At 43.1% G+C, this 24,388-nt stretch overlaps 5 protein-coding genes across 6 annotated transcripts in view; 2 read left to right on the plus strand and 3 right to left on the minus strand.

The window, feature by feature from the left end:
* The window catches only part of LOC148135475 (uncharacterized), a 259,391-nt gene that overhangs the window by 186,813 nt on the left and 48,190 nt on the right, over window positions 1–24,388 (plus strand). The window lies entirely within an intron of this gene.
* Window positions 107–11,648, minus strand: LOC122545918 (histone H2B type 1-O-like). Of its 2 annotated transcripts, XM_087984848.1 has the most exons (4): window positions 11,465–11,648; window positions 10,753–10,861; window positions 4,591–4,672; window positions 107–1,324 (listed from the first exon to the last, which is right to left on the minus strand). In XM_087984848.1, exon 4 carries the CDS (start codon window positions 1,137–1,139, stop codon window positions 759–761), a length of 381 nt encoding a protein of 126 aa, XP_087840974.1. In that variant the 5' UTR covers window positions 1,140–1,324; window positions 4,591–4,672; window positions 10,753–10,861; window positions 11,465–11,648; the 3' UTR covers window positions 107–758. The 2 variants fall into 2 exon arrangements, with proteins under 2 accessions (XP_087840974.1, XP_087840973.1); XM_087984847.1 differs by having other exon boundaries at window positions 107–4,672.
* On the minus strand, window positions 15,232–15,669 carry LOC122544565 (histone H3). Its single transcript, XM_087984841.1, has one exon. The coding sequence runs from the start codon at window positions 15,666–15,668 to the stop codon at window positions 15,258–15,260; it is 411 nt and encodes a 136-aa protein (XP_087840967.1). The 5' UTR covers window position 15,669; the 3' UTR covers window positions 15,232–15,257.
* Window positions 18,881–19,295, plus strand: LOC148135478 (histone H2B 1/2-like). The gene has a single exon (XM_087984859.1). It carries the CDS (start codon window positions 18,896–18,898, stop codon window positions 19,274–19,276), a length of 381 nt encoding a protein of 126 aa, XP_087840985.1. The 5' UTR covers window positions 18,881–18,895; the 3' UTR covers window positions 19,277–19,295.
* Window positions 21,782–22,219, minus strand: LOC148135479 (histone H3). Its single transcript, XM_087984843.1, has one exon. It carries the CDS (start codon window positions 22,216–22,218, stop codon window positions 21,808–21,810), a length of 411 nt encoding a protein of 136 aa, XP_087840969.1. The 5' UTR covers window position 22,219; the 3' UTR covers window positions 21,782–21,807.

The following is a 24,388-nucleotide window of genomic DNA, read 5'->3' on the forward strand; positions in this document are numbered from 1 at the left end:
GTTTATATTAACTCTCTACCTCATTCCCTGGCCTATTCGAACATTGGCCCATTTGTGATCTTGAATTGGGATTTTGTAAACATTAAATACAAGCGGAAACAAAAAAGGCGCCAAACTCTGCAACTAATCATTTATTTCACATTTCAACAGCACCCCGATATACTGACAAAACATGAGATTACGACCTCCAGCGTAAGTGCATTAATAGTGAACACGATCGTTCGAGGATATTTTAAAGTTGCCCTCCCTATTGCACACGATGATAGATCAGTAAAAGCTCCACATTTGCTCTGCTACTTCTGCAGCTGTTTTAGTCTCAGTGCATTTTGCAAGGTTCTACGTCCGGACAATACCCGTGTGGAGATTTGGAAATTAAAAATAAAGTAAAACCGGACACAGAGACCTTTCGTTTTGCTTGCCGGGGGCACTTTGCAGGTTCGTGCGCCACCGGGGCTTGTAGCTCCTGAACTGATCAAATAACAAAGAGTAACACGGACACATACGTGCAGCTGAAAATGACTCATTGGCGTTTAGCAGATCTCTCCCCAGGCAGGGACTATGGGATATACAAGACCACATGCATGAATAAGACGTACACCGTCTCAGCGATCACTCATGAGTTTATAAACAACAAATACCGCAAACATTAATTGTACATACTCCAAAACAATTGGTTCAACTGTCTCGGGGAAGGTGTGGGTGGCTCTTAAAAGAGCCTTTGGGGTGTGGACGTGTAAACTTCAATGCAATGCGGCCCTTCACTTGGAGCTGGTGTACTTGGTCACCGCCTTTGTGCCCTCCGACACGGCGTGCTTGGCCAGCTCCCCGGGCAGCAGCAGCCGCACGGCGGTCTGGATCTCCCGGGAGCTGATGGTGCTGCGCTTGTTGTAATGGGCCAGGCGGGAAGCCTCCCCCGCGATGCGCTCGAAAATATCTTTGACGAACGAGTTCATGATGCTCATGGCCTTGGAGGAGATGCCGGTGTCGGGGTGAACCTGCTTCATCACTTTGTAGATATAGATGGAGTAACTTTCTTTCCTGGACCGCCTCCTCTTCTTGCCTCCCTTCGCTGGCGCCTTCTTGATGATTTTCTTCGCGCCCTTCTTGGAGGCTTGCTGTGCTTTCTTCTCATCAGCCATAGCGCCGCTCACTTTCAGACACAGAATAAGGGAAAGCGGGCTCGGAGCTCCCTTTTTATAGACCGACGGTGTCAGCAATGCTAATGAAGGATGGGGGAAGGCCTACCTCCTGATTGGCTACATTGTAGGCATGGTAGCTTCTGTCTGATTGGTTAGTTTGGGACTCAATGTGAATCTGGGAAAATCTGCAATACCATCGGAAACACAAACCGAAATTTTGTGAAGGGATCAAATTCCGAGCTCACTCTAAAATGTGAGATTCTAATTGTAATGTATTCTGCATCTTTTGATAATGGTTTTCTTTTCTCTTCCATTTTAAAATGGCATCACATTTGTTGTCAAGTGAGAAAATGCACTGCAATCTGACAGGGAGTGTGTTTTACTCCTGGAAGTGATGGAACTACTTGACAAATGCATCGCGTTGGAGGAACATGGGAGTTAAGCAATGTTCTCTTTTGCTTGTTTCTTGCTCTACACTCTGAAGCTGAAGGACATTCTATCATCATCTACTCTGTAAACTCCCTTCAGTTATCTTTTCCCCTATTCTTCAAATCTCCAATGAGTATCAACCCAGGTATTCATACATTACTCAGAATAGCTACCAGCGTGTGTATGATTGTCAGATCTACTCTGATTACCTGAATGAGTAAAGGGAACTGACGTACTGTGACTTGTGCCTTTTGCTTTCTGTTGACAACATGAATTTTACTCCCTGACTGTTTGTTTGGCTCCTCAATCAGTGTCAGCAGCCTCCTGCCAATATTTCAGTTCCTGAAATCTTACTTTGCACTACATTAGAATACATATTATTTGGTGCATTTCAGTTTCTAGCAGATTTTTTTTTTCATTATGAACTTTGCTATGTGGATTTTCTCTGAACTTTATTTGATCACAAGTCATTTGTACTCACTCTGAACTGGTCACTGTTATTTAAGGACTATTTTGAACATGATACTTGTGCGAATTTTAATTGTGACAATCTTGTGTTATTTGTTTTATCACTGTGATTCCCTGCTTACACTGTGAGATAGTGTTGTTCAGAATTTCAGGTTGGTTAAGGGTTAGTTTACCTCTCGTTATTGGAAGTGTAAAACGGGAGTATGGTTTTGGATCTGCCCATGTGAGCTTTCGGGAGGTGAATGATTATTATTCTCTCTCAATCTGTCCCTGTCAGTTTCTGCCATCTGAATGTGTGAGTGTCGTTGTATGTCTGTACCTGTCCGTTCTTCCACAGTGATTACATTAGTGTAATTATCACAATCCCAGAATGTCTCTGATGTGAGAATATGTTAGGCACTGCAATGGTAAATAACCTATCAGTCTTTGCTATGAGACTGTTTGACTGGCTTTATCAATCTGTACCCGTTTCTTTCTCCTCAATGAATTTGTCTTTGTAATTTTCAGTCTCCGCTATATTAATGTGGGAATGCTTTTATCAGTATTACCTTGTCCATTTCTCTGTTGGGAATATGTCAATGTGGTTATCAACATGTACCTGTCAGCTTCTGTTTTGTGAGTATCTCAGTTTAGTGTAGTGCAATGGTGATCACCTGTAATGTGACATGAACCCAAGGTCCCGGTTGAGGCCTCCCTATGGGTACCGAACTTAGCTATCAGCCTTTGCTCGGCCACTTTCCTCTCCTGCCTGTCCCGAAGTCCACCTTGGAGGATGGTCACCCGAAGGTCCGAGGCTGAATGTCCTGGACCACTGAAGTGTTCCCCAACTGGGAGGGAACCCTCCTGTCTGTTGATTGTTGTGCGGTGCCCATTCATCCACTGTCGTAGCCTTTGCTCGGTTTCTCCAATGTACCATGCCTCCGGGCATACCATACCCCACCACACACACACACACACACACACACTTTGTGTGGTGAATTGTTTTGTACTTGCAGAGTTACATTGCACTTTCCTCAAAACTGCATACATTCATGTAGAACTCTGAGCTCAAAAACTGCATGAATTTATGTAAAACTCTGTTATCTCACTTTTTAGATTAGAATAATCTAAACATCAGGTCATAGACAGAGAACACAGGGGGCTAACACCTTCAACATATTGTCTAGCTATCACCATTGTTAACAGCTAACCCAAGAATGCAATTTTAAAAAAAAAGGGTTTTGTGATTTACACATGAAAGAAGTGAAACTATCACTGTATTCTAAGAGATGAAAGGCTTAACAGACAATCAATTCTTCAATGTACAATTTCAGTTACATCACACTGCAAATATTTGCTATAAATTCTGTGTTACGATCGAGCCCTCCACAATCACCTGATAAAAGAGCATCGCTTCGAAAGCTAGTGTGCTTCCAATTAAACCTGTTGGACTATAACCTGGTGTTGTGTGATTTTTAACTTTGTACACCCCAGTCCAAAACCGGCAACTCTGAATCATTCTAACTGATAACTGCCCTCGTATTCACATAACAGAAACAGACTGGTACAGATAGATAACTACACTGCCATATGCACACCAGAGAAACATTCAGGAACAGATTAAGCCAAATTTAGATATTCAAATGCATTTAGTTATCAAACTGTACCTGTCAGTTCATGTTCTGTGAAATGGGAGTGTTATCAACTTGTTCCTGTCAGTTTCTGCACTGTGAATATGGGAGTGCACTTATTAATCTTTCTAGGACAGTTACTATTGTGCAAAAGTGTGACTGTACTTACCTATCTGTCTGTGTCAGTTTCTGACATCTGAATGTAATTTTAGCTATCCTAACGTACCTGTCAGGTTTTCTTTTATCTCTGGGAATGAGAGTGTCACCTTCAGTGTCTACCTGACAGCCATTGAGTTTGGTTATTGATCTGTAATGCCACTTTCTGATAGGTGAACATTTGAGCACAGTTATTCATCTGTAGGCGATTCTTTCTGATATCTGAATATGAAAGTGTAGTTGTCAACCCATTCCTGTTGGTATGTGCAATGAAAATAAGAGTGTGAATCTATCCATGACAGTGCCTGCAAAAGATGGGGTGTGTGTGTGTAACTGCCCTGTTAATACGTGTCGTCATCAATGCGTTTTTGCTTGTTTCTGCAAAGTGAACAAGTGAACAAAGGTAGCAATGCATGCTTGTCAGTTTCTATTTGGTAAAGGGACGTATCTCTCTGGCAGCCACTAATATTCTCTGTGAGGGTGTGATTCGTTATGTGATACTTGTTATGAGGGTGATTTTAGACACAGATCTGTTTCAGTTCGTGAGTGCATATTTTGGACAAGAATTCAGACTTTCTAGTTTCAAAATTGTACAAATATCAATGAGCTGTGAATGGTGAATTTGTTCAAACTGGACACATGTGCATTGTGAATTGTGAGAAAAAAAACAAACTGATATTTTCTCAATTGTTTGAACATCTCTCTCTCAAACTGAGCTCAATGTGTAGCTCTCTCAATTCGCTCCGACAGTGGAAAGAATGTTCTTCGCTCTGAGTGCACTAACATACCTGCTGTTTGCTAGGAGCAGCTGGTCACACTTGGCTCTGTACCGAGGGAATATTACATTGTCTTGATCCTTCAAGTATTTGCCTGAAGGAAGACAGAAGTGAAATCTCCTGTAAATCACCATCAGCCCAGTTTGACCATCTTTAACTGATCAATGCAACATTCTGTTAATAATCATGAGGATATTGTATTTAAAGCCAGGAATTCAAACAGAACAACATGTCTGATTCTACTCTTGCTCCATGTCTGGTGATTTTTCTTTTTGTTAATTCAATACCAATTGACTGCGGTCCAGAAACGAACCAATAACTGTACAGCTCCATGAATGGGACTATCCAATACAAGTGGGTCTGTGAATATGAGTTTAGTTATTGAACTACTCATGTCAATTTATACTTTGTGAATAACAACCACACCCTCATATTCTGTACTTCTAAGCTTTGCTTAAATTAATTATGTATTCAAATAGCAGTGACTCAGTGACAGATTGATATAGAACTATAGATCCATTGAAATGTCATTGCACATAAGAGGGCCATTTGGCCTAACTTGTCCATTCCAACCCAAAGACACCAGATGGCCATTTAATCCCATCTTCCTGCTAACAACCCATAACCCTGCAGCTGAGAGTACTGCCTATTTCTGCAATCTGAATTTATTTTTCAATTTGTTCCTGCCAGTCTCTGTTTCATGGATATATCATTATAGCTATCAATTTGGACCTGTCAATTTTTCCTGTATGAATATTTGAATGGAGTTATCCATCTCTACTTGTAAATGTCAAAATACAGTTATAAATACATATTTGTCAGTCTCTACAATGTGAATGTGTGAGTTTATTGAGCAGCCTATCCCTGTCAGTTTCTGCTCTGTTAATCTGAGAGTGTCAGTAATAACCTGTACCTGTCAGTTTCTGGTTTGTTAATAGATGAATGCAGTTATCAACATATACCTGCCAGTTTCAGTCAGTGTACATGTGGAAGTGCTGTTATCAATCTGTACCTGTCAGATTTTGCTGTGTGAATGTGACTGTCATTTTCAATGTCAGATGCTGCAATGAGAATGTGTGACTGTAGTTATCAATCTGTCCATGTCACTTTCTGCTATATGCATACAGGCGTGCAACCTATACCTAAGTTTCTGCTCTGTGTCTGTGGGTTTACTTATCAATCTATTGCTGTCAGTGTTTGCAATGTGATCAATCTTTCCTCATTAGTTTCTGTTCTCTGAATCAGAGTGTTTAATTATCAATGAGTAACTGTCAGTTTTTGGCTTTGTGAATGTGTAAATGCATTTATCATTCTGTACCTATCAAATTCTGCTTTAAGTTTTTCTGAGAGTTTAGATTAATCTGTCCCAGTTAGAATCTGTAAATGTAGTTACCAATCCATACCTGTCAGTTGTTCTGGCTGAATATGTGTGTGAAATTGTCAGTCTCTCCCTGACCAATTCCACTGTGTGAATATGAGAAATTCATAAGCAACGCTTCCTGTCAGTCTCTGCAATGTGAATATGAGAGTGTATTTATCAATATTTCCCTGACAGTTTCTGCTCGGTGAGACAGTGCTGTGATCAATACATTCTGCCTTATGAATATTTGAGTGTCTTTATCAAATTATACTTGTCAGAAAATTTTCACTGCATATACAGAAGTTTAGCAGTCAGTTTTGTCAATGCGAATATGAGAGCACAGGTTTGAATCTATGCCTATCTGTTTCTGCCAAGTCAATATGAGAGTGCAGTCTTCAATCTCTACCTGTCAGATTCTGTGTGAAATTGAGTGTACTTATCAAACTGTATCTGAGAATTTATGTTAAGTGAAAGTGGAAGTGTTGTTATCAAATTGTACCTGTGATTTTCTGTTATGAGACTAGAAGAGTGTAATTTCCAATTTCCCTGTCAGTGTCTCCTCCATATATCCGAGGAAGTAATTAAATTATGCCTGCCAGTTTTTGCTATGTGAATGAGAGTGCACATCTCAACCAATATCTGGCAGTATGAGTTGTGAGACAGTGTTGCTATCGGTCTGTACCTTTCAGTGTCTGTTATTTCAACATGTGAGTTTAGTTATCAATCTGTACCAGTCAGTTTCTGCTTGGTGAATATGTGAGTGCGTATATCAATCATTCCTTGTCAGTATCTGTGTTGTGAATATGTGAATGAGGTTATCAATTTGTAAACCTGTCAGTTTCAGACATATACACATGGAAATATACCTGTCAGATTCTGCTCTGTGTATATGGATCTTTGTGAACATCCAAATATAGTCATTAATATGGACATGTTAGTTTCCACTATGTGAATACATGTGTATTTCCTAACCTACCCCTGTGAGTTTCTGCTGTCTGTCTATGAGAGTGTTGACATGAACATATAGCTGTAAGTTTCTGGTTTGGTAACGTTCGAATGCCTTTATCAAAATGTATGTCAGTTTCTGTAATGTGAATCTATCAGTTCAGTCATCAATTTATGACTGTAACTTTCTGTTCTGTGAATATGTAAATGGTGGTTATCATCTGTACCTGTTAGTTTCTGCTTCACAAATGAATGAGGGTAGTTGCCCACCTGTTCCTGTCAGTTTGTGCTGTGAATGTGTCAGTGTAGGTATCAGTCTGCATCTGCGAGGTGAATGAGAGAGTGTAGTTCCTAATATGTACCTCTGAGATTCTGATCTGTTATGTTTGTGTATCGTTATCAAACTGTACATGACAGTGTGTTTATCCCTCTGTGAACTTGGAAGTGTAGTAATAAATTTTTACCTGTTCAGTTATGTTATGGGAAAGTTCTTGTCAGTTTCCTCAAAGTCAGTGCAGTTATCCATCTGTGCCGGTCAGTTTCTGCTATGTGAATATATGAGTGCAAGTATCAATCTGTGTGTCTCAGTTTCTGCTACGTCAATAAGCAAGTTAAATTTTTGATCTGTATCTGTCAGTTTCAGATATGTGAATGTATGAATGCAGTTATTAATATATCCCTGAATGTTTCTACTTATAAAAATGCAAATATATTCCTGTCATTTTCTGCAAAGTGAATATGAAAATGTAGTTATCAATCTGTAACTGTCCGTTTCCATTCTGTGAACATACAAGTGTTGTAATCAATCTGTACCAGTCAGTTTCTGCAGTGTGATTATTCTTGTATAATGCGGCACATTATACGGCACAGTGGCTTAGTGGTTGTCTCTGTTGCCTCACAGCGCCAGGGACCTGGATTCAATTCCAGCCTCGGGTGAATGTCTGCGTGGAGTTTGCACATTCTCCTAGAGTCTGTGGGTTTCGTCTGGGTGCCCCAGTTTCCTCCCACAGTCCAAAGAACGGGTTAGATGAATTGGCCATGCTAAATTGCCCATAGTTTTCAGGGATGTGTGGGTTAGTTGCATTAGTCAGAGGTAAATGTAGGAATAATAAAATAAGGGAATGTTTCTGGTTGAGATAATCTTCAGAGGGTCAGTGTGGACTTGCCAGGCTGAACGTCCTGTTTTGAAACTGTACGGATTCTAATTCTAACTAAAAGTCCATACCTGAAAGTTTCTGCTAGATGAATTATTAAATATAAATTGATTAGTTATTAATCTCTCCCCATCAGTTTCTGATTTGATAATGCATGAATGCATTTGTCAATCTGAATCTGCAATTTTTTGTATAATGAATATGGGAGTACAGTTACTGTTCTATGCCTGGAGACATAGGAGTGGAGGCTAGGAAACTTGGGGAAATATATATTGATATCTTGAAAAATATTTGATATCAGTCCACATGCCAAAAGTGGAGGTGTTAGAGATGTTAAAAAAACATAAAGGTGTATCAAACTCTCAGACCTGATCAAGTATATCCCTTGATGTTGTAGGAAGCTGTATTGGTAATTTGAATAAATGATATTGTTTTATTACTTTTTTTAGAATATCTCAAAGGGAGGGTCAATATATCCCTGTCAGTTAATGCAATAGGAATGTGTGACTGTGGTTATCAATCTGTACCTGTCAGTTTCTATGTCAATATGTGGGTGCAGTTACCCATTTCAGTTTCTGCAATGTAAATGAGAGTATAATTATCAGTCTCGAGCTGTCAGCTTCTCCAACATCTATATGTGATGTTAGTTATGGAGCTGAACCTCTGTTAGTTTCTGCCAAGCGAATGTGTGAGTGTCATCATCAATCTATCCCAGTCAGTTTCTGCAATTTGAATGGTTGAGAGTAGATATCAAGCTGTAACTGTTTCCGCCACGTGAATATGAGTTGAATATGAGAGTGTAGTTGTCAGGCTTCGTTTGTCAAACTGAGTATTGTTATTGATCTATACTTGTCAGATTCTGCCGTGCTTTATGCAATATGAAACAAGTGTTATTACTAATCTGTTCCTGTCAGTTTTTGCTTTGTGGATATGATACATTTGTTATCAAACTTTCTCGGTCAGTCACTACAATGTGAATGTCAGGGTGTACTAATTTGTTCCTATCAGTTTCAGCTCTGTGTATTTAAGTGTGCAGTTATTAATCTGTAACTCTGTGTCTGCCATGTGAATGTGTGAGTGCATTTATCCTATCAACTTCTGTGTTGTGAATATGCTTATCAATTTGTACCTGCCAGTTCCGATATGTAAATATTGTCCTCAATTACTCCTTGTTGATTTCTCCTATTTGTGTTAGTGTGCAGTTAGTAATCTGTACATGAACTTTTCTGCAATGTGAACATCAGAATATAGTTACCAATCTGACTGCTCTGTAAATGTATAAGTACAGTCATCAAACTGTACATGCCAGCTTCTGCTTTGTGACTCTGAATTTAGATATTAATCTTTGCCTGTCAATTTCAGCTATGTGAATGTGTGAGTGCACTTATCAATATGCACCTGTTAGTTTCTGCTCAGTGCATTTGATTTGTGTCATGGATTGTGCAATGGGAAATTAAAGAGTTTTACAAATCCTGTAGCGCAGACTCGAACTGGCAGGAATGATACCATGGGCTGTTCTTCAGGATGTCATCAGTTTTTCCTCAATGCATCGCTACATACTTTTGTGAATAATGTTGAGAAATGGATAGGTGTTACATTCCTTTGGTAGTGTCAAAAGGAAAGTGGAACAAACGAATAAATTGTGGTCAGTCAGCTACAATACAATGTTCCTGCTACAGGAAAGAGAATTGGCTAGTTCACTTCATTATTCTATTGTGAGTATTACATAATCCTGCTCTGTGGTGTGACGGTGCAAGCCATTAGCAGTACTCTCCTGATGCTCTATGGAGCAATGAGGAAAGCAAAAAGACTTGTATTTTTGTCATACAGTGGAGAAGATTTAAATCATTCAGGCAAATTTATTGAACATGGTTGATCTTTTCTTGCAAAAAAAAAATTTACAAATTACAAAATTGGCTAAATTTCTTTGTTGAATTAAAGGGTGATTACTTGATAATATTGTTAAATTGATATGACATTTGATTTTTTTGATTTTTTGTGATATTTCATAGGGTGGGGAATTTGGGATTCTTTGTAGAATTTGAGACCAAGTCACACTTTTTTAAATAAAAAAAATTAATACTGGACAGTGTGAAAATGTAATTTCTATCCATGCAAGGTGAATATGTTGAGATCAGGTGGGGTTGGCAGCTCCTCTGCTGCCATGACACACTTATTGAAATGGAATGCTGGCTGAATGGGATTAGTTGCTTGTTTTGAGTAAACATTTTGTATATTATCATTTCTGTTTCCTACAGTGTAAATGTGTGTACATCGCTGTTAGTCTCTGTATCTTGTGTGTTGATATGGTGGTTCAATCTGAATCAGTCAGTACCTTTGTGTATGTGTGTGTTCTCAGTAATTATTCACTACTTGTCACATATGGCTGTTGACATCATACTTTTATATAATTTCATTGTTTATCTGGTTTGTGGCATTTAAAATGCCCTTTTAAAATGTAAACTTGATTAAGTACACCAATTGCCTACTTCAGACAACCAGTCAGCTTCAAAAATGCTGTGAATGGTAGTGGTCTATGAATTATATTAATTGAAACTGGGAAGATGTCTATGGAGAATGCAGAGAAAAAAGGAACTTGTCTTTCCGCAATTGAGTCTGACTGTTTGCTTGTTTGGATACATCTCTGGAAATTGAGCTCAAACTAAGTCTGATCCAGTCTGCTCTGTGGAAAGGTTGCTCTCTACTTTCACATACCTGCTGTTTGTTTGAAGCAGCTGGTCACAAAGCAGCTTTGTACTTAGGAAATATGACATTGTCTTCATCATTCAAATACTTGCTTGGACGAAGACGGAAGATGTTTCAGCTGTAAATCAACATAAGTCAAGTTAGGCAACATTAAACTGATCAGTGTGGTAGTCAGTTAATAATCATTAAGGTATTTTTAATCCTAGCAATTTAATCAGAACAAGGTTTCAATTCCACTCTTTCCGAGTTGCTCCTGGTCTCCTTTTCTTTTATTTGCATCTTTGCAACAATTGGGTGAGATCCAGAAGTAACATCTGCACACATCCATGAATGGGAATTCCTGAAGCAGCTACAATGCTGACATACATCAATAGCAAGATGCCAATACACTAAATGTTGAAGGAAAGAACAAGGGACGCTATGTCTAATGTCCTTTATAGAATTGTCACAAAATTATGGTCTGTGCTTCCATTATTCACCGCCCCATATCAACAAACAGCGTGAAACAGAAGCCAAACAGAATTCCCATCAGAGTTTAGGGGATTAAAAACCACAAGAATGTTCCACAGCGGCTTCTTCCCGCTCTGCCTCCCTCAGCAGGCCCACACACAGCCCGAGAAAGGCCTCTCTCTTCCCCCCAGCCCGCTCACTCCAAGTTCCGGGACCAGTTCCTGCTCCGCTCGGCCTCTTACAAACAGCCCTCGGTTCTCCCTGAACTCACCCCGAATCAATCCCGGTCTCGGAGCCCCCTCTGTGTCCCAGGCTCCCATCCCGATGTGCTGCTGGAAGGAGCCTGCTGTTCCCTCGCTTCCCTGGGCGCTGATCTCTCCATTGCGGTCTGTTTCAAACAAACCTCTTGCACTCACTGAGTAAATGCTCCTCAATGGCAGCGCTGGGGGAGGGCCTCACGCATGCGCTCCTCTACTCAGGAACAGTCAACATTGGGGAAGGGGCAGCATTGCGCATGCGCTGCTTCAGGTTGCCAGAACAAATCATTCACAATGAGCCGACAGTGATAGCAGCAATGTCAAACCCCGACCCAGTATGGGGGTTAGGATCAAAACACAAATATTACTTCCAAAAAAAAAAGGAGAGACTAAATGAGGTTGGATTGTTTTTTTCTAGAGCAGAGATGTCTGAGGTGGTGGCACATGATTGTGGTGTGGAAAATTATGAGGCGTATGGAGAGGGTGAATGTAGAGAAGCCGTTTCCCTTGTTTGAGCGATCAATCACAAGTGATGATTGGGTTCGAATATGGCAAAGGATATGGATTCTCACTACGGTGTAGAGTAAGGGGTAAATATATTGAGGGAAAATCTCTTTCACTCAGCAAGTCATGGAAATCTGGAAAATACTGCCTGGGAAGGCAGTGGAGCCCAGAAACCTTAACCTTGAAAAAGTATTTGGATGAGCACTTGAAATGTCATACCATTTAAGGATATGGGACAAGTGCAGGGAATTAGCAAACCTTCAGTGGTAGATATTGTGGGTGCAGACACGATACCTGAAGGGCTTTTCTGTGCTGTATGAGTATATGCACGTCAGCTTTTGCTCAGGGTGCAGTGATTAATTTGTACCTGTCAGTCTTTGGTTTCTGACTATGTAATTGCATTTATCATATGTCACCTGTCAAGTTTTTGCTGTGTATATATATGAGAGTCTACTTATCAACCTGTAACTTTCAGGTTGTAGAGACATACAGCCTTTGATCCAACTAGTGCACACTGACCAGATACCCTAAACTAATCAAATCTCATTTGCTAGCATGGAGTCATAGAGATATATAGCACAGAAACAGACTCTTCGGTCCAACCCGTCCATGCCGACCAGATATCCTAACCCAATCTAGTCCTACCTGCCAGCACCCGGCCCATATCCCTCCAAAACCTTCCTATTCATATACCTTTTAAGTGTTGCAATTGTACCAGCCTCCACCACTTCCTCTAGCAGCTCATTACATACCCGCACCATCCTCGTGTGAGAATGTTGCCCCTTAGGTCGCTTTTATATCATTCCCCTCTCACCCTCTAGTTCTGGACTCCCCAATTCCAGGGAAAAGACTTTGTCTATTTACCCTATCCATGCCCCTCATAATTTTGTAAACCTCTATAAGGTCACCACTCACCTCCAGGGAAAACAGCCCCAGTCTGTTCAGCCTTTCCCTATGGCTCAAATCCTCCAACCCTGGCAACATGCTTGTAAATCTTTTCTGAACCCTTTCAGATTTCACAACATATTTCCGATAGGAAGGAGACCAGAATTGCATGCAATATTCAACAGGGGTCTAACCGATGCCCTGTACAGCCGCAAAATGACCTCCCAACTCTTGTACTCAATACTCTGAACAATAAAAGAAAGCATACTAAACGCCTTCTTCACTATCCTATCTACATGTGACTCCACTTTCAAGGAGCTACGAACCTGCACTCCAAAGTCTCTTTGTTCACCAACACTCCCTAGGACCTCATCTTGCTCAGGGTTCTGTGTTATCACGGAGACATTTGGTTTCGACTTGAACGGAGACATTGTTGAAGTTTCTTTTGTTTGAAAATGAGATTTATTCTGCATTTGTCTATTCATCTTGCTTTTTTTTATTGTTGCACATTATTTAATTATTGTGTCTTCAGTACCATTTCCCCTTGCTGTGGAGCATTCGTGAGTCATTTTTCAGCTGTTTCTATTTCTTGAAGGGCATCCTACGATTGGCGGTCTAAGTCTTTAGTTCTATGCCTGGTCGACTCGAACCTGGGTCTCGGCGCTGTTTTGTCTGATTTCAGATTACAGTAAATGAGGCTTTCTGCTGTCGGTGAGAGATTTTCAAAATGAACCGAGATCAAACCAGAACAGCTGCAGGACTGGGATGGCAAATGTGGAGCTTTTGCTGATGTGAGAACTAGTGCGAAAGGGCAGGGCGACATTAAAATATTGTCTAAAGACGATTAATGAGCTCACCCGGAAGAACGTTCTGTGATGTTTGATCAACATACCGGAGTGTTTTTGAAATGTAAAATGAAGAGATTAATTGCATATTGCAGTTCTTGGAGCTTCTTTTGTGTTTCTGCCAGTTCTTCAGGTCCAGAAAAGAAAAAAAAATGTAGAAAGAGATAGATGCGGTTAGGCAAATGGATGAGCGAGAGAGATTGTCTGAAGTATGATTTGGAGATGCCGATGTTGGACAGGGATGTACAAAGTTAAAAATCACACAACACCAGGTTATAGTCCAACAGGTTTAATTGGAAGCACTAGCTTTCAGAGACATCCACCTGATGAAGGAGCAGTGCTCCGAAAGCTAGTGTGCTTCCAATTAAACCTGTTGGACTATAACCTGGTGTTGTGTGATTTTTAACTTGGTTACAAATATATGCTTCAGACAGAATTAATTGATGGATTCTCCTCTGAACAACGTCCTCTTTTTCAATGCAAAACATACTCCGTTGTTTGTAAATCGGAGGGCTTTTCAAATTGGAACATATTAAACACCAGTAAATCTTTTTTTTCCGGTTTGCTGCTATTTGCTCAAGTTACTCTCTAACATTTGATTATTCCAGGAGCTACAAGCCCCGGTTGGGATGGGAGCCCTGATTGTCACCCCCGGGAAACAGACCCACGGGTAAATACATTTACACACTGATATTTTTCAATTTCCAAAACTCCGCGCGGGTTCTGTTGGGTGGGAATGATGATTGAATGATTTAAATGAGGCTTTCTGCTGTCAGCTAGAAGCTTTCAAAATGAACGAGATCAAACCAGAACCAGAACAGTTGCCGGACAGGAAGTTAATGTGGAGCTTTTGCAATAAAGGAGCACGATATTAAAATAATATCTAAGAGCGGTGTTCGTTATTAATGCGCTCATGGCAAAGAACGTTCATGAAATCCTGACAGGGCTGAATGAGGGCATTCGGCCCATCGAGTCTGAACCTTCCCTTCGAAGAGAATCTCGAATCCTTTAAATAGCTTCTGGACTCAGTACACTAAAGAAAGATTGTGTGAATTGGACTTTTATAAATCGAAAAGCAAATTAATGACTCAGTACGAATGCGTTGTGTTCTGTAAAACGGCCTTCTCTGATCTACATCGTGGCGGGATTTTCAAATGTGAAAGAAAAAGGTTGATGATTTGGCGCCATGTTTTCCCGCCTGCTTTCTCAGCAATGGCCATATAGTTACAGCTGGTGGGAACACCAAGGGAGACAGTGAGGAGAGAGGGGATTTCATCCGGAATAAACATTCCCCGACCTAATATATTGTGTGAAAATTACATAACATTCATTGGCAATGTACTAATCACTGCTGCTGAAAGCCGTGTCTTCCGACTAACTCCCCTCGGCTCGGCTAGATTCAAAGTATATGTAATAACAACAGAATTGACTTAGTGCGGCGAGAACAAATTAATGCTATGCTCTCAGGTCCCCTATCGCTTCCCGCTCTCTCTGGATGGTTTAGTGGCTCTGAAAAGAGCCGTTGTTGTTCTCTTACTCTCGGGGTGAATGTGCCAGACCGGCCAGGCTCCGTTTAGGCGCGCTCCCCGCGGATCCGGCGGGCCAGCTGGATGTCTTTGGGCATGATGGTGACCCGCTTGGCGTGGATGGCACACAGGTTGGTGTCCTCAAACAGCCCCACCAGGTAAGCCTCGCTGGCCTCCTGCAGGGCCATCACCGCCGAGCTCTGGAAGCGCAGGTCGGTCTTGAAGTCCTGAGCGATCTCTCGCACCAGGCGCTGGAAGGGCAGTTTGCGGATCAGCAGCTCGGTGGATTTCTGGTAGCGGCGGATCTCCCGCAGAGCCACCGTGCCGGGCCTGTAGCGATGAGGCTTCTTCACTCCGCCCGTGGCCGGAGCGCTCTTGCGGGCCGCTTTGGTCGCCAGCTGCTTGCGGGGAGCTTTCCCTCCGGTGGATTTGCGCGCTGTCTGCTTGGTTCTGGCCATTCTCTTCAACTCTCTGTAACACACACAGGTTACTGCTGTCAATGCTGAGGCTGCTGCGGTGCTGCCTATTTAAGGGAATGGAGAGCCCGCCCTAGAGCTGGGATTGGATACAGCCCTGTCCCTCAACCCACAGAAACAGCTCCGGAAGGCACAGAAAAGGCAGGAAAAGAATTGTTGGAGTCTGATTGGGTAACGTGAAATGACAGTTGGTCAGTTTGAAAATGCCCGCCAAATTCACCCTCACAAACCCTGAAATTAAATTAACCATTCAAACGCAAAGCAACTAAGATGAAATTTAATATTTTATAGTAATTCTTTAAAACCTAGTTAGCTGGCAGCGCGGACAGGAGGCGGGATCATTGCCTGACCTGTTTGTAACAGGCAGGAGGAAAGCGCGGGGTTTAAAACAGCCCAGACAAACTGAACAACCGAACTTGTATCGGCCTTTAATCTAAATAACCCCGCCAATTTAAACATCTTAAAAGCTAATACAGTGGATACGATAAAAGGACAGAATCTCACTTTATCTGTTATTATTTTAATTACCCCCAGATTGTAATTAGCCCGAAGACAATGTGGAATTGCTACCTGAACTGTCTGTAACAGGCAGATGGAAGGAACACGCCATGAAAACATCCGCAGCGTCTCAGAATCAAAACTGAACAAAGTAACATCCCTGAACGGGTCAATGAAATACAAATACTACAATATGTCACATTCGTGACTCGGGACAGTTATAAGTCGCAAAGTGAAATAACCAGGTGAAGATCAATAAACCTTCCGTATGTGATACCTTCCGCATTCACAGGTCTCCGCTTTCGTAAACCATGGCACCGTGGGGAGTGTTTATTTGAGTAATTCAGATCAATTAATATCTAAGGCAGGTCTGCGCTCGGCGCTGGGACGGGGATCATTGGATCCGGGCTCAGCTCTTTCCTGAGAGATGTGGGTGGCTCTGATAAGAGCCTTTGGGTTCAGATGGTTATACATTACACTGACTGGTTCACTTCTTTGCTGCTGTCTTGGTCACTTTCGCCTTGGGCTTGGCCTTGCTTTTAGCCGGTTTGCTGAGGGGTTTGGGGGTTTTAGGGCCCTTGGTCTTTTTCACCTTCTTCACAGGAGTCCGTTTCTTTGGCGCTGCTTTGCTCACCGCTTTCTTTGGCGGTGCCGCCTTCTTGCCGCTCGCTTTCTTGGCTGGGGACTTCTTGGCTGTCGCATTCTTGGCCTGGGATTTCTTCACGGCCGGTTTCTTGGCGGCTGATGTTCCCGCCTTCTTTCCCGCTTTTGCCTTGATTGGATTTTTAGGGAGTTTGAAGGAGCCGGAGACGCCCTGGCCCTTGACCAGAACAAGGGAGCCGTTCGCCAGGCACCTCCTGATACTCACCCTGATCTGTGCCTTTCGCTTTCCCACATCGATCCCGCTTCTCTCCAGCGCCTTCTTTGTAGCAGACAGAGACGTTCCTTTGCGATCCTTGATATCCCCGACAACCTTCAGAATCAGCTCTCCCAACCCGGGACCGGATGTTTTTTTCCCCTGGGAGCCGCCGCCTTCTTCTTGGGAGTCTTGGCTTTGGTGGGAGCAGCGGCTCTGTCGCTCATGTTGAGAACTCTGCGCTGAATCTCTCTGGGTCAGTCTGAACTGGGTCAACAATGAAGCTGTTGGCGGCGGCACTAAGCAACTTCAAGGCAGCGAGCGGACGGCGCAGGGACAACTTGCTCCTGGTGCCTCTCTGTGTTTCTCTAACGGGCTAAACTCTCCGATTCCTCTGAAATTCCGCATCTCCAGAGAGGCAGACTCGATCGCTCCTTACCCTGACAACGGAAGCTTTACGCCCGAAAAGTTTTCACTCGAATCGATGGCTCCGTTGTCGAGTTAGATGCATTTTGCTGATGCACTGATGGGGCTCTCTGAGCTGAGCGGCGACATTGTCGCTACTTTTGGACCGAAATCTTGAAACCAACAAATATATTGCCTTGAATTGAAAATATTTTTGAGTTTCGAAAGAGAGACTTGATACATGAGAGTGTCTTTGGCTATGGGTGCTAAACATCAAAATGAGATGAAGATCATAACTAAAGCCTTTGTGATCTGTTCTCATGACAGAGTACACAGGCAGATAAAAATGCCACAGACTTCTCATGCTTCTTATGGTCTTCTGCTCTGAGATATTTAAAGTGACAAGATTGAAAGAAATTAATAACAACAGCATAGACACTGTATCTGCATGACAGGAATGGGAGGCATCATTCACCAAACACTTTATCTGTAACTTACTGATGTGTGTGCTCATAGATCACATACTGATCGATTCAGTTACAAGTTACCGAGACATATCAGGGATGGAGTGAAAAAAGATTAGCCATCCATTTTATCAGAAACTTTGAAATGTTGAGTTATTTGCTCTCTGACATGCCAGTGATTGACTGAAACTGAGTAAACACAATATTAGAAACAACAAACTGGCAGTTACAGCATGAAGTACTGAGTCATTTGCAAAGTAATAAATTGTTAGGATATAATAGGATTAGCTAGAAACTGGCATAAACAATGTAACATCAGCAGTGACATTGCAGATATTGTCAGTAACAATATACAAAGAATTATTCCTTATCAAAATGCTGGAGTTATAATTACAAACCCAACTTCAATTTGCAGAAGTTGATTTTCATAGGGTATAGAAGTGCAGGGTAGTCAGTCCCACCTGAGTCTGTCCAAAGTCAATGGATGACACCGATAGAGTAAAACAACAATTTACGCTTAAGAAGGTTTGAATTACAGTCCAGTAACATACTGACATGTAAAGACTGTGGAGTAGAGTTTACAAAAATACATCCCAGAAACAGACGGGCACAGATTGGAGTCGAGAGTGTGGAGCTAGAAACATACCCTTCCACTCCCATATCATCACAACAACGAGCAAAAGGAAACAGAGGACAACACCACAGTCGCTTTCTGAGTGACAGGGACACAATAAACCTCCCTCAGTCAGACTGACAGGAACAGAATAACCATCCATTTCACATTTCATTGCAAATTCTGACAGAATCACATTGCAAATCATAGTAACCAGAGAGACTGAGATTTTGTGAATATCGTCAGTGTAAACTACCCAATCAGGAATCAGGCTTTCCCCCATCCGGCATGAGCATTGCTGATGCCGTCAGTCTATAAAAAGGGAACTCCGAGTCCGCTTTCCCTTATTCTGTGTCTGAAAGTGAGTGGTGCTATGGCTGATGAGAAGAAAGTACAGCAACCCTCCAAGAAGGGCGCGAAGAAAATCATCAAGAAGGCGCCAGCGAAGGGAGGCAAGAAGAGGAGGCGGACCAGGAAAGAAAGTTACTCCATCTACATCTACAAAGTGATGAAGCAGGTTCACCCCGACACCGGCATCTCCTCCAAGGCCATGAGCATCATGAACTCGTTCGTCAGCGATATTTTCGAGCGCATCGCGGGGGAGGCTTCCCGCCTGGCCCATTACAACAAGCGCAGCACCATCAGCTCCCGGGAGATCCAGACCGCCGTGCGGCTGCTGCTGCCCGGGGAGCTGGCCAAGCACGCCGTGTCGGAGGGCACAAAGGCGGTGACCAAGTACACCAGCTCCAAGTGAAGGGCCGCATTGCACTAAAACACACATCCACAACCCAAAGGCTCTTATAAGAGCCACCCACAACTTCCCCGAGACAGTTGAACCAGTTGAACCCTATCCATGCCCCTCATAATTTTGTAAACCTCTATAAGGTCACCACTCACCTCCAGGGAAAACAGCCCCAGTCTGTTCAGCCTTTCCCTATGGCTCAAATCCTCCAACCCTGGCAACATGCTTGTAAATCTTTTCTGAACCCTTTCAGATTTCACAACATATTTCCGATAGGAAGGAGACCAGAATTGCATGCAATATTCAACAGGGGTCTAACCGATGCCCTGTACAGCCGCAAAATGACCTCCCAACTCTTGTACTCAATACTCTGAACAATAAAAGAAAGCATACTAAACGCCTTCTTCACTATCCTATCTACATGTGACTCCACTTTCAAGGAGCTACGAACCTGCACTCCAAAGTCTCTTTGTTCACCAACACTCCCTAGGACCTCATCTTGCTCAGGGTTCTGTGTTATCACGGAGACATTTGGTTTCGACTTGAACGGAGACATTGTTGAAGTTTCTTTTGTTTGAAAATGAGATTTATTCTGCATTTGTCTATTCATCTTGCTTTTTTTTATTGTTGCACATTATTTAATTATTGTGTCTTCAGTACCATTTCCCCTTGCTGTGGAGCATTCGTGAGTCATTTTTCAGCTGTTTCTATTTCTTGAAGGGCATCCTACGATTGGCGGTCTAAGTCTTTAGTTCTATGCCTGGTCGACTCGAACCTGGGTCTCGGCGCTGTTTTGTCTGATTTCAGATTACAGTAAATGAGGCTTTCTGCTGTCGGTGAGAGATTTTCAAAATGAACCGAGATCAAACCAGAACAGCTGCAGGACTGGGATGGCAAATGTGGAGCTTTTGCTGATGTGAGAACTAGTGCGAAAGGGCAGGGCGACATTAAAATATTGTCTAAAGACGATTAATGAGCTCACCCGGAAGAACGTTCTGTGATGTTTGATCAACATACCGGAGTGTTTTTGAAATGTAAAATGAAGAGATTAATTGCATATTGCAGTTCTTGGAGCTTCTTTTGTGTTTCTGCCAGTTCTTCAGGTCCAGAAAAGAAAAAAAAATGTAGAAAGAGATAGATGCGGTTAGGCAAATGGATGAGCGAGAGAGATTGTCTGAAGTATGATTTGGAGATGCCGATGTTGGACAGGGATGTACAAAGTTAAAAATCACACAACACCAGGTTATAGTCCAACAGGTTTAATTGGAAGCACTAGCTTTCAGAGACATCCACCTGATGAAGGAGCAGTGCTCCGAAAGCTAGTGTGCTTCCAATTAAACCTGTTGGACTATAACCTGGTGTTGTGTGATTTTTAACTTGGTTACAAATATATGCTTCAGACAGAATTAATTGATGGATTCTCCTCTGAACAACGTCCTCTTTTTCAATGCAAAACATACTCCGTTGTTTGTAAATCGGAGGGCTTTTCAAATTGGAACATATTAAACACCAGTAAATCTTTTTTTTCCGGTTTGCTGCTATTTGCTCAAGTTACTCTCTAACATTTGATTATTCCAGGAGCTACAAGCCCCGGTTGGGATGGGAGCCCTGATTGTCACCCCCGGGAAACAGACCCACGGGTAAATACATTTACACACTGATATTTTTCAATTTCCAAAACTCCGCGCGGGTTCTGTTGGGTGGGAATGATGATTGAATGATTTAAATGAGGCTTTCTGCTGTCAGCTAGAAGCTTTCAAAATGAACGAGATCAAACCAGAACCAGAACAGTTGCCGGACAGGAAGTTAATGTGGAGCTTTTGCAATAAAGGAGCACGATATTAAAATAATATCTAAGAGCGGTGTTCGTTATTAATGCGCTCATGGCAAAGAACGTTCATGAAATCCTGACAGGGCTGAATGAGGGCATTCGGCCCATCGAGTCTGAACCTTCCCTTCGAAGAGAATCTCGAATCCTTTAAATAGCTTCTGGACTCAGTACACTAAAGAAAGATTGTGTGAATTGGACTTTTATAAATCGAAAAGCAAATTAATGACTCAGTACGAATGCGTTGTGTTCTGTAAAACGGCCTTCTCTGATCTACATCGTGGCGGGATTTTCAAATGTGAAAGAAAAAGGTTGATGATTTGGCGCCATGTTTTCCCGCCTGCTTTCTCAGCAATGGCCATATAGTTACAGCTGGTGGGAACACCAAGGGAGACAGTGAGGAGAGAGGGGATTTCATCCGGAATAAACATTCCCCGACCTAATATATTGTGTGAAAATTACATAACATTCATTGGCAATGTACTAATCACTGCTGCTGAAAGCCGTGTCTTCCGACTAACTCCCCTCGGCTCGGCTAGATTCAAAGTATATGTAATAACAACAGAATTGACTTAGTGCGGCGAGAACAAATTAATGCTATGCTCTCAGGTCCCCTATCGCTTCCCGCTCTCTCTGGATGGTTTAGTGGCTCTGAAAAGAGCCGTTGTTGTTCTCTTACTCTCGGGGTGAATGTGCCAGACCGGCCAGGCTCCGTTTAGGCGCGCTCCCCGCGGATCCGGCGGGCCAGCTGGATGTCTTTGGGCATGATGGTGACCCGCTTGGCGTGGATGGCACACAGGTTGGTGTCCTCAAACAGCCCCACCAGGTAAGCCTCGCTGGCCTCCTGCAGGGCCATCACCGCCGAGCTCTGGAAGCGCAGGTCGGTCTTGAAGTCCTGAGCGATCTCTCGCACCAGGCGCTGGAAGGGCAGTTTGCGGATCAGCAGCTCGGTGGATTTCTGGTAGCGGCGGATCTCCCGCAGAGCCACCGTGCCGGGCCTGTAGCGATGAGGCTTCTTCACTCCGCCCGTGGCCGGAGCGCTCTTGCGGGCCGCTTTGGTCGCCAGCTGCTTGCGGGGAGCTTTCCCTCCGGTGGATTTGCGCGCTGTCTGCTTGGTTCTGGCCATTCTCTTCAACTCTCTGTAACACACACAGGTTACTGCTGTCAATGCTGAGGCTGCTGCGGTGCTGCCTATTTAAGGGAATGGAGAGCCCGCCCTAGAGCTGGGATTGGATACAGCCCTGTCCCTCAACCCACAGAAACAGCTCCGGAAGGCACAGAAAAGGCAGGAAAAGAATTGTTGGAGTCTGATTGGGTAACGTGAAATGACAGTTGGTCAGTTTGAAAATGCCCGCCAAATTCACCCTCACAAACCCTGAAATTAAATTAACCATTCAAACGCAAAGCAACTAAGATGAAATTTAATATTTTATAGTAATTCTTTAAAACCTAGTTAGCTGGCAGCGCGGACAGGAGGCGGGATCATTGCCTGACCTGTTTGTAACAGGCAGGAGGAAAGCGCGGGGTTTAAAACAGCCCAGACAAACTGAACAACCGAACTTGTATCGGCCTTTAATCTAAATAACCCCGCCAATTTAAACATCTTAAAAGCTAATACAGTGGATACGATAAAAGGACAGAATCTCACTTTATCTGTTATTATTTTAATTACCCCCAGATTGTAATTAGCCCGAAGACAATGTGGAATTGCTACCTGAACTGTCTGTAACAGGCAGATGGAAGGAACACGCCATGAAAACATCCGCAGCGTCTCAGAATCAAAACTGAACAAAGTAACATCCCTGAACGGGTCAATGAAATACAAATACTACAATATGTCACATTCGTGACTCGGGACAGTTATAAGTCGCAAAGTGAAATAACCAGGTGAAGATCAATAAACCTTCCGTATGTGATACCTTCCGCATTCACAGGTCTCCGCTTTCGTAAACCATGGCACCGTGGGGAGTGTTTATTTGAGTAATTCAGATCAATTAATATCTAAGGCAGGTCTGCGCTCGGCGCTGGGACGGGGATCATTGGATCCGGGCTCAGCTCTTTCCTGAGAGATGTGGGTGGCTCTGATAAGAGCCTTTGGGTTCAGATGGTTATACATTACACTGACTGGTTCACTTCTTTGCTGCTGTCTTGGTCACTTTCGCCTTGGGCTTGGCCTTGCTTTTAGCCGGTTTGCTGAGGGGTTTGGGGGTTTTAGGGCCCTTGGTCTTTTTCACCTTCTTCACAGGAGTCCGTTTCTTTGGCGCTGCTTTGCTCACCGCTTTCTTTGGCGGTGCCGCCTTCTTGCCGCTCGCTTTCTTGGCTGGGGACTTCTTGGCTGTCGCATTCTTGGCCTGGGATTTCTTCACGGCCGGTTTCTTGGCGGCTGATGTTCCCGCCTTCTTTCCCGCTTTTGCCTTGATTGGATTTTTAGGGAGTTTGAAGGAGCCGGAGACGCCCTGGCCCTTGACCAGAACAAGGGAGCCGTTCGCCAGGCACCTCCTGATACTCACCCTGATCTGTGCCTTTCGCTTTCCCACATCGATCCCGCTTCTCTCCAGCGCCTTCTTTGTAGCAGACAGAGACGTTCCTTTGCGATCCTTGATATCCCCGACAACCTTCAGAATCAGCTCTCCCAACCCGGGACCGGATGTTTTTTTCCCCTGGGAGCCGCCGCCTTCTTCTTGGGAGTCTTGGCTTTGGTGGGAGCAGCGGCTCTGTCGCTCATGTTGAGAACTCTGCGCTGAATCTCTCTGGGTCAGTCTGAACTGGGTCAACAATGAAGCTGTTGGCGGCGGCACTAAGCAACTTCAAGGCAGCGAGCGGACGGCGCAGGGACAACTTGCTCCTGGTGCCTCTCTGTGTTTCTCTAACGGGCTAAACTCTCCGATTCCTCTGAAATTCCGCATCTCCAGAGAGGCAGACTCGATCGCTCCTTACCCTGACAACGGAAGCTTTACGCCCGAAAAGTTTTCACTCGAATCGATGGCTCCGTTGTCGAGTTAGATGCATTTTGCTGATGCACTGATGGGGCTCTCTGAGCTGAGCGGCGACATTGTCGCTACTTTTGGACCGAAATCTTGAAACCAACAAATATATTGCCTTGAATTGAAAATATTTTTGAGTTTCGAAAGAGAGACTTGATACATGAGAGTGTCTTTGGCTATGGGTGCTAAACATCAAAATGAGATGAAGATCATAACTAAAGCCTTTGTGATCTGTTCTCATGACAGAGTACACAGGCAGATAAAAATGCCACAGACTTCTCATGCTTCTTATGGTCTTCTGCTCTGAGATAT

Source organism: Chiloscyllium plagiosum, unplaced genomic scaffold (genome assembly GCF_037043375.1).
Source record: "Chiloscyllium plagiosum isolate Xiang-an unplaced genomic scaffold, Cpla_swu_hap1 HiC_scaffold_49, whole genome shotgun sequence".
NCBI lineage: Eukaryota > Metazoa > Chordata > Chondrichthyes > Orectolobiformes > Hemiscylliidae > Chiloscyllium > Chiloscyllium plagiosum.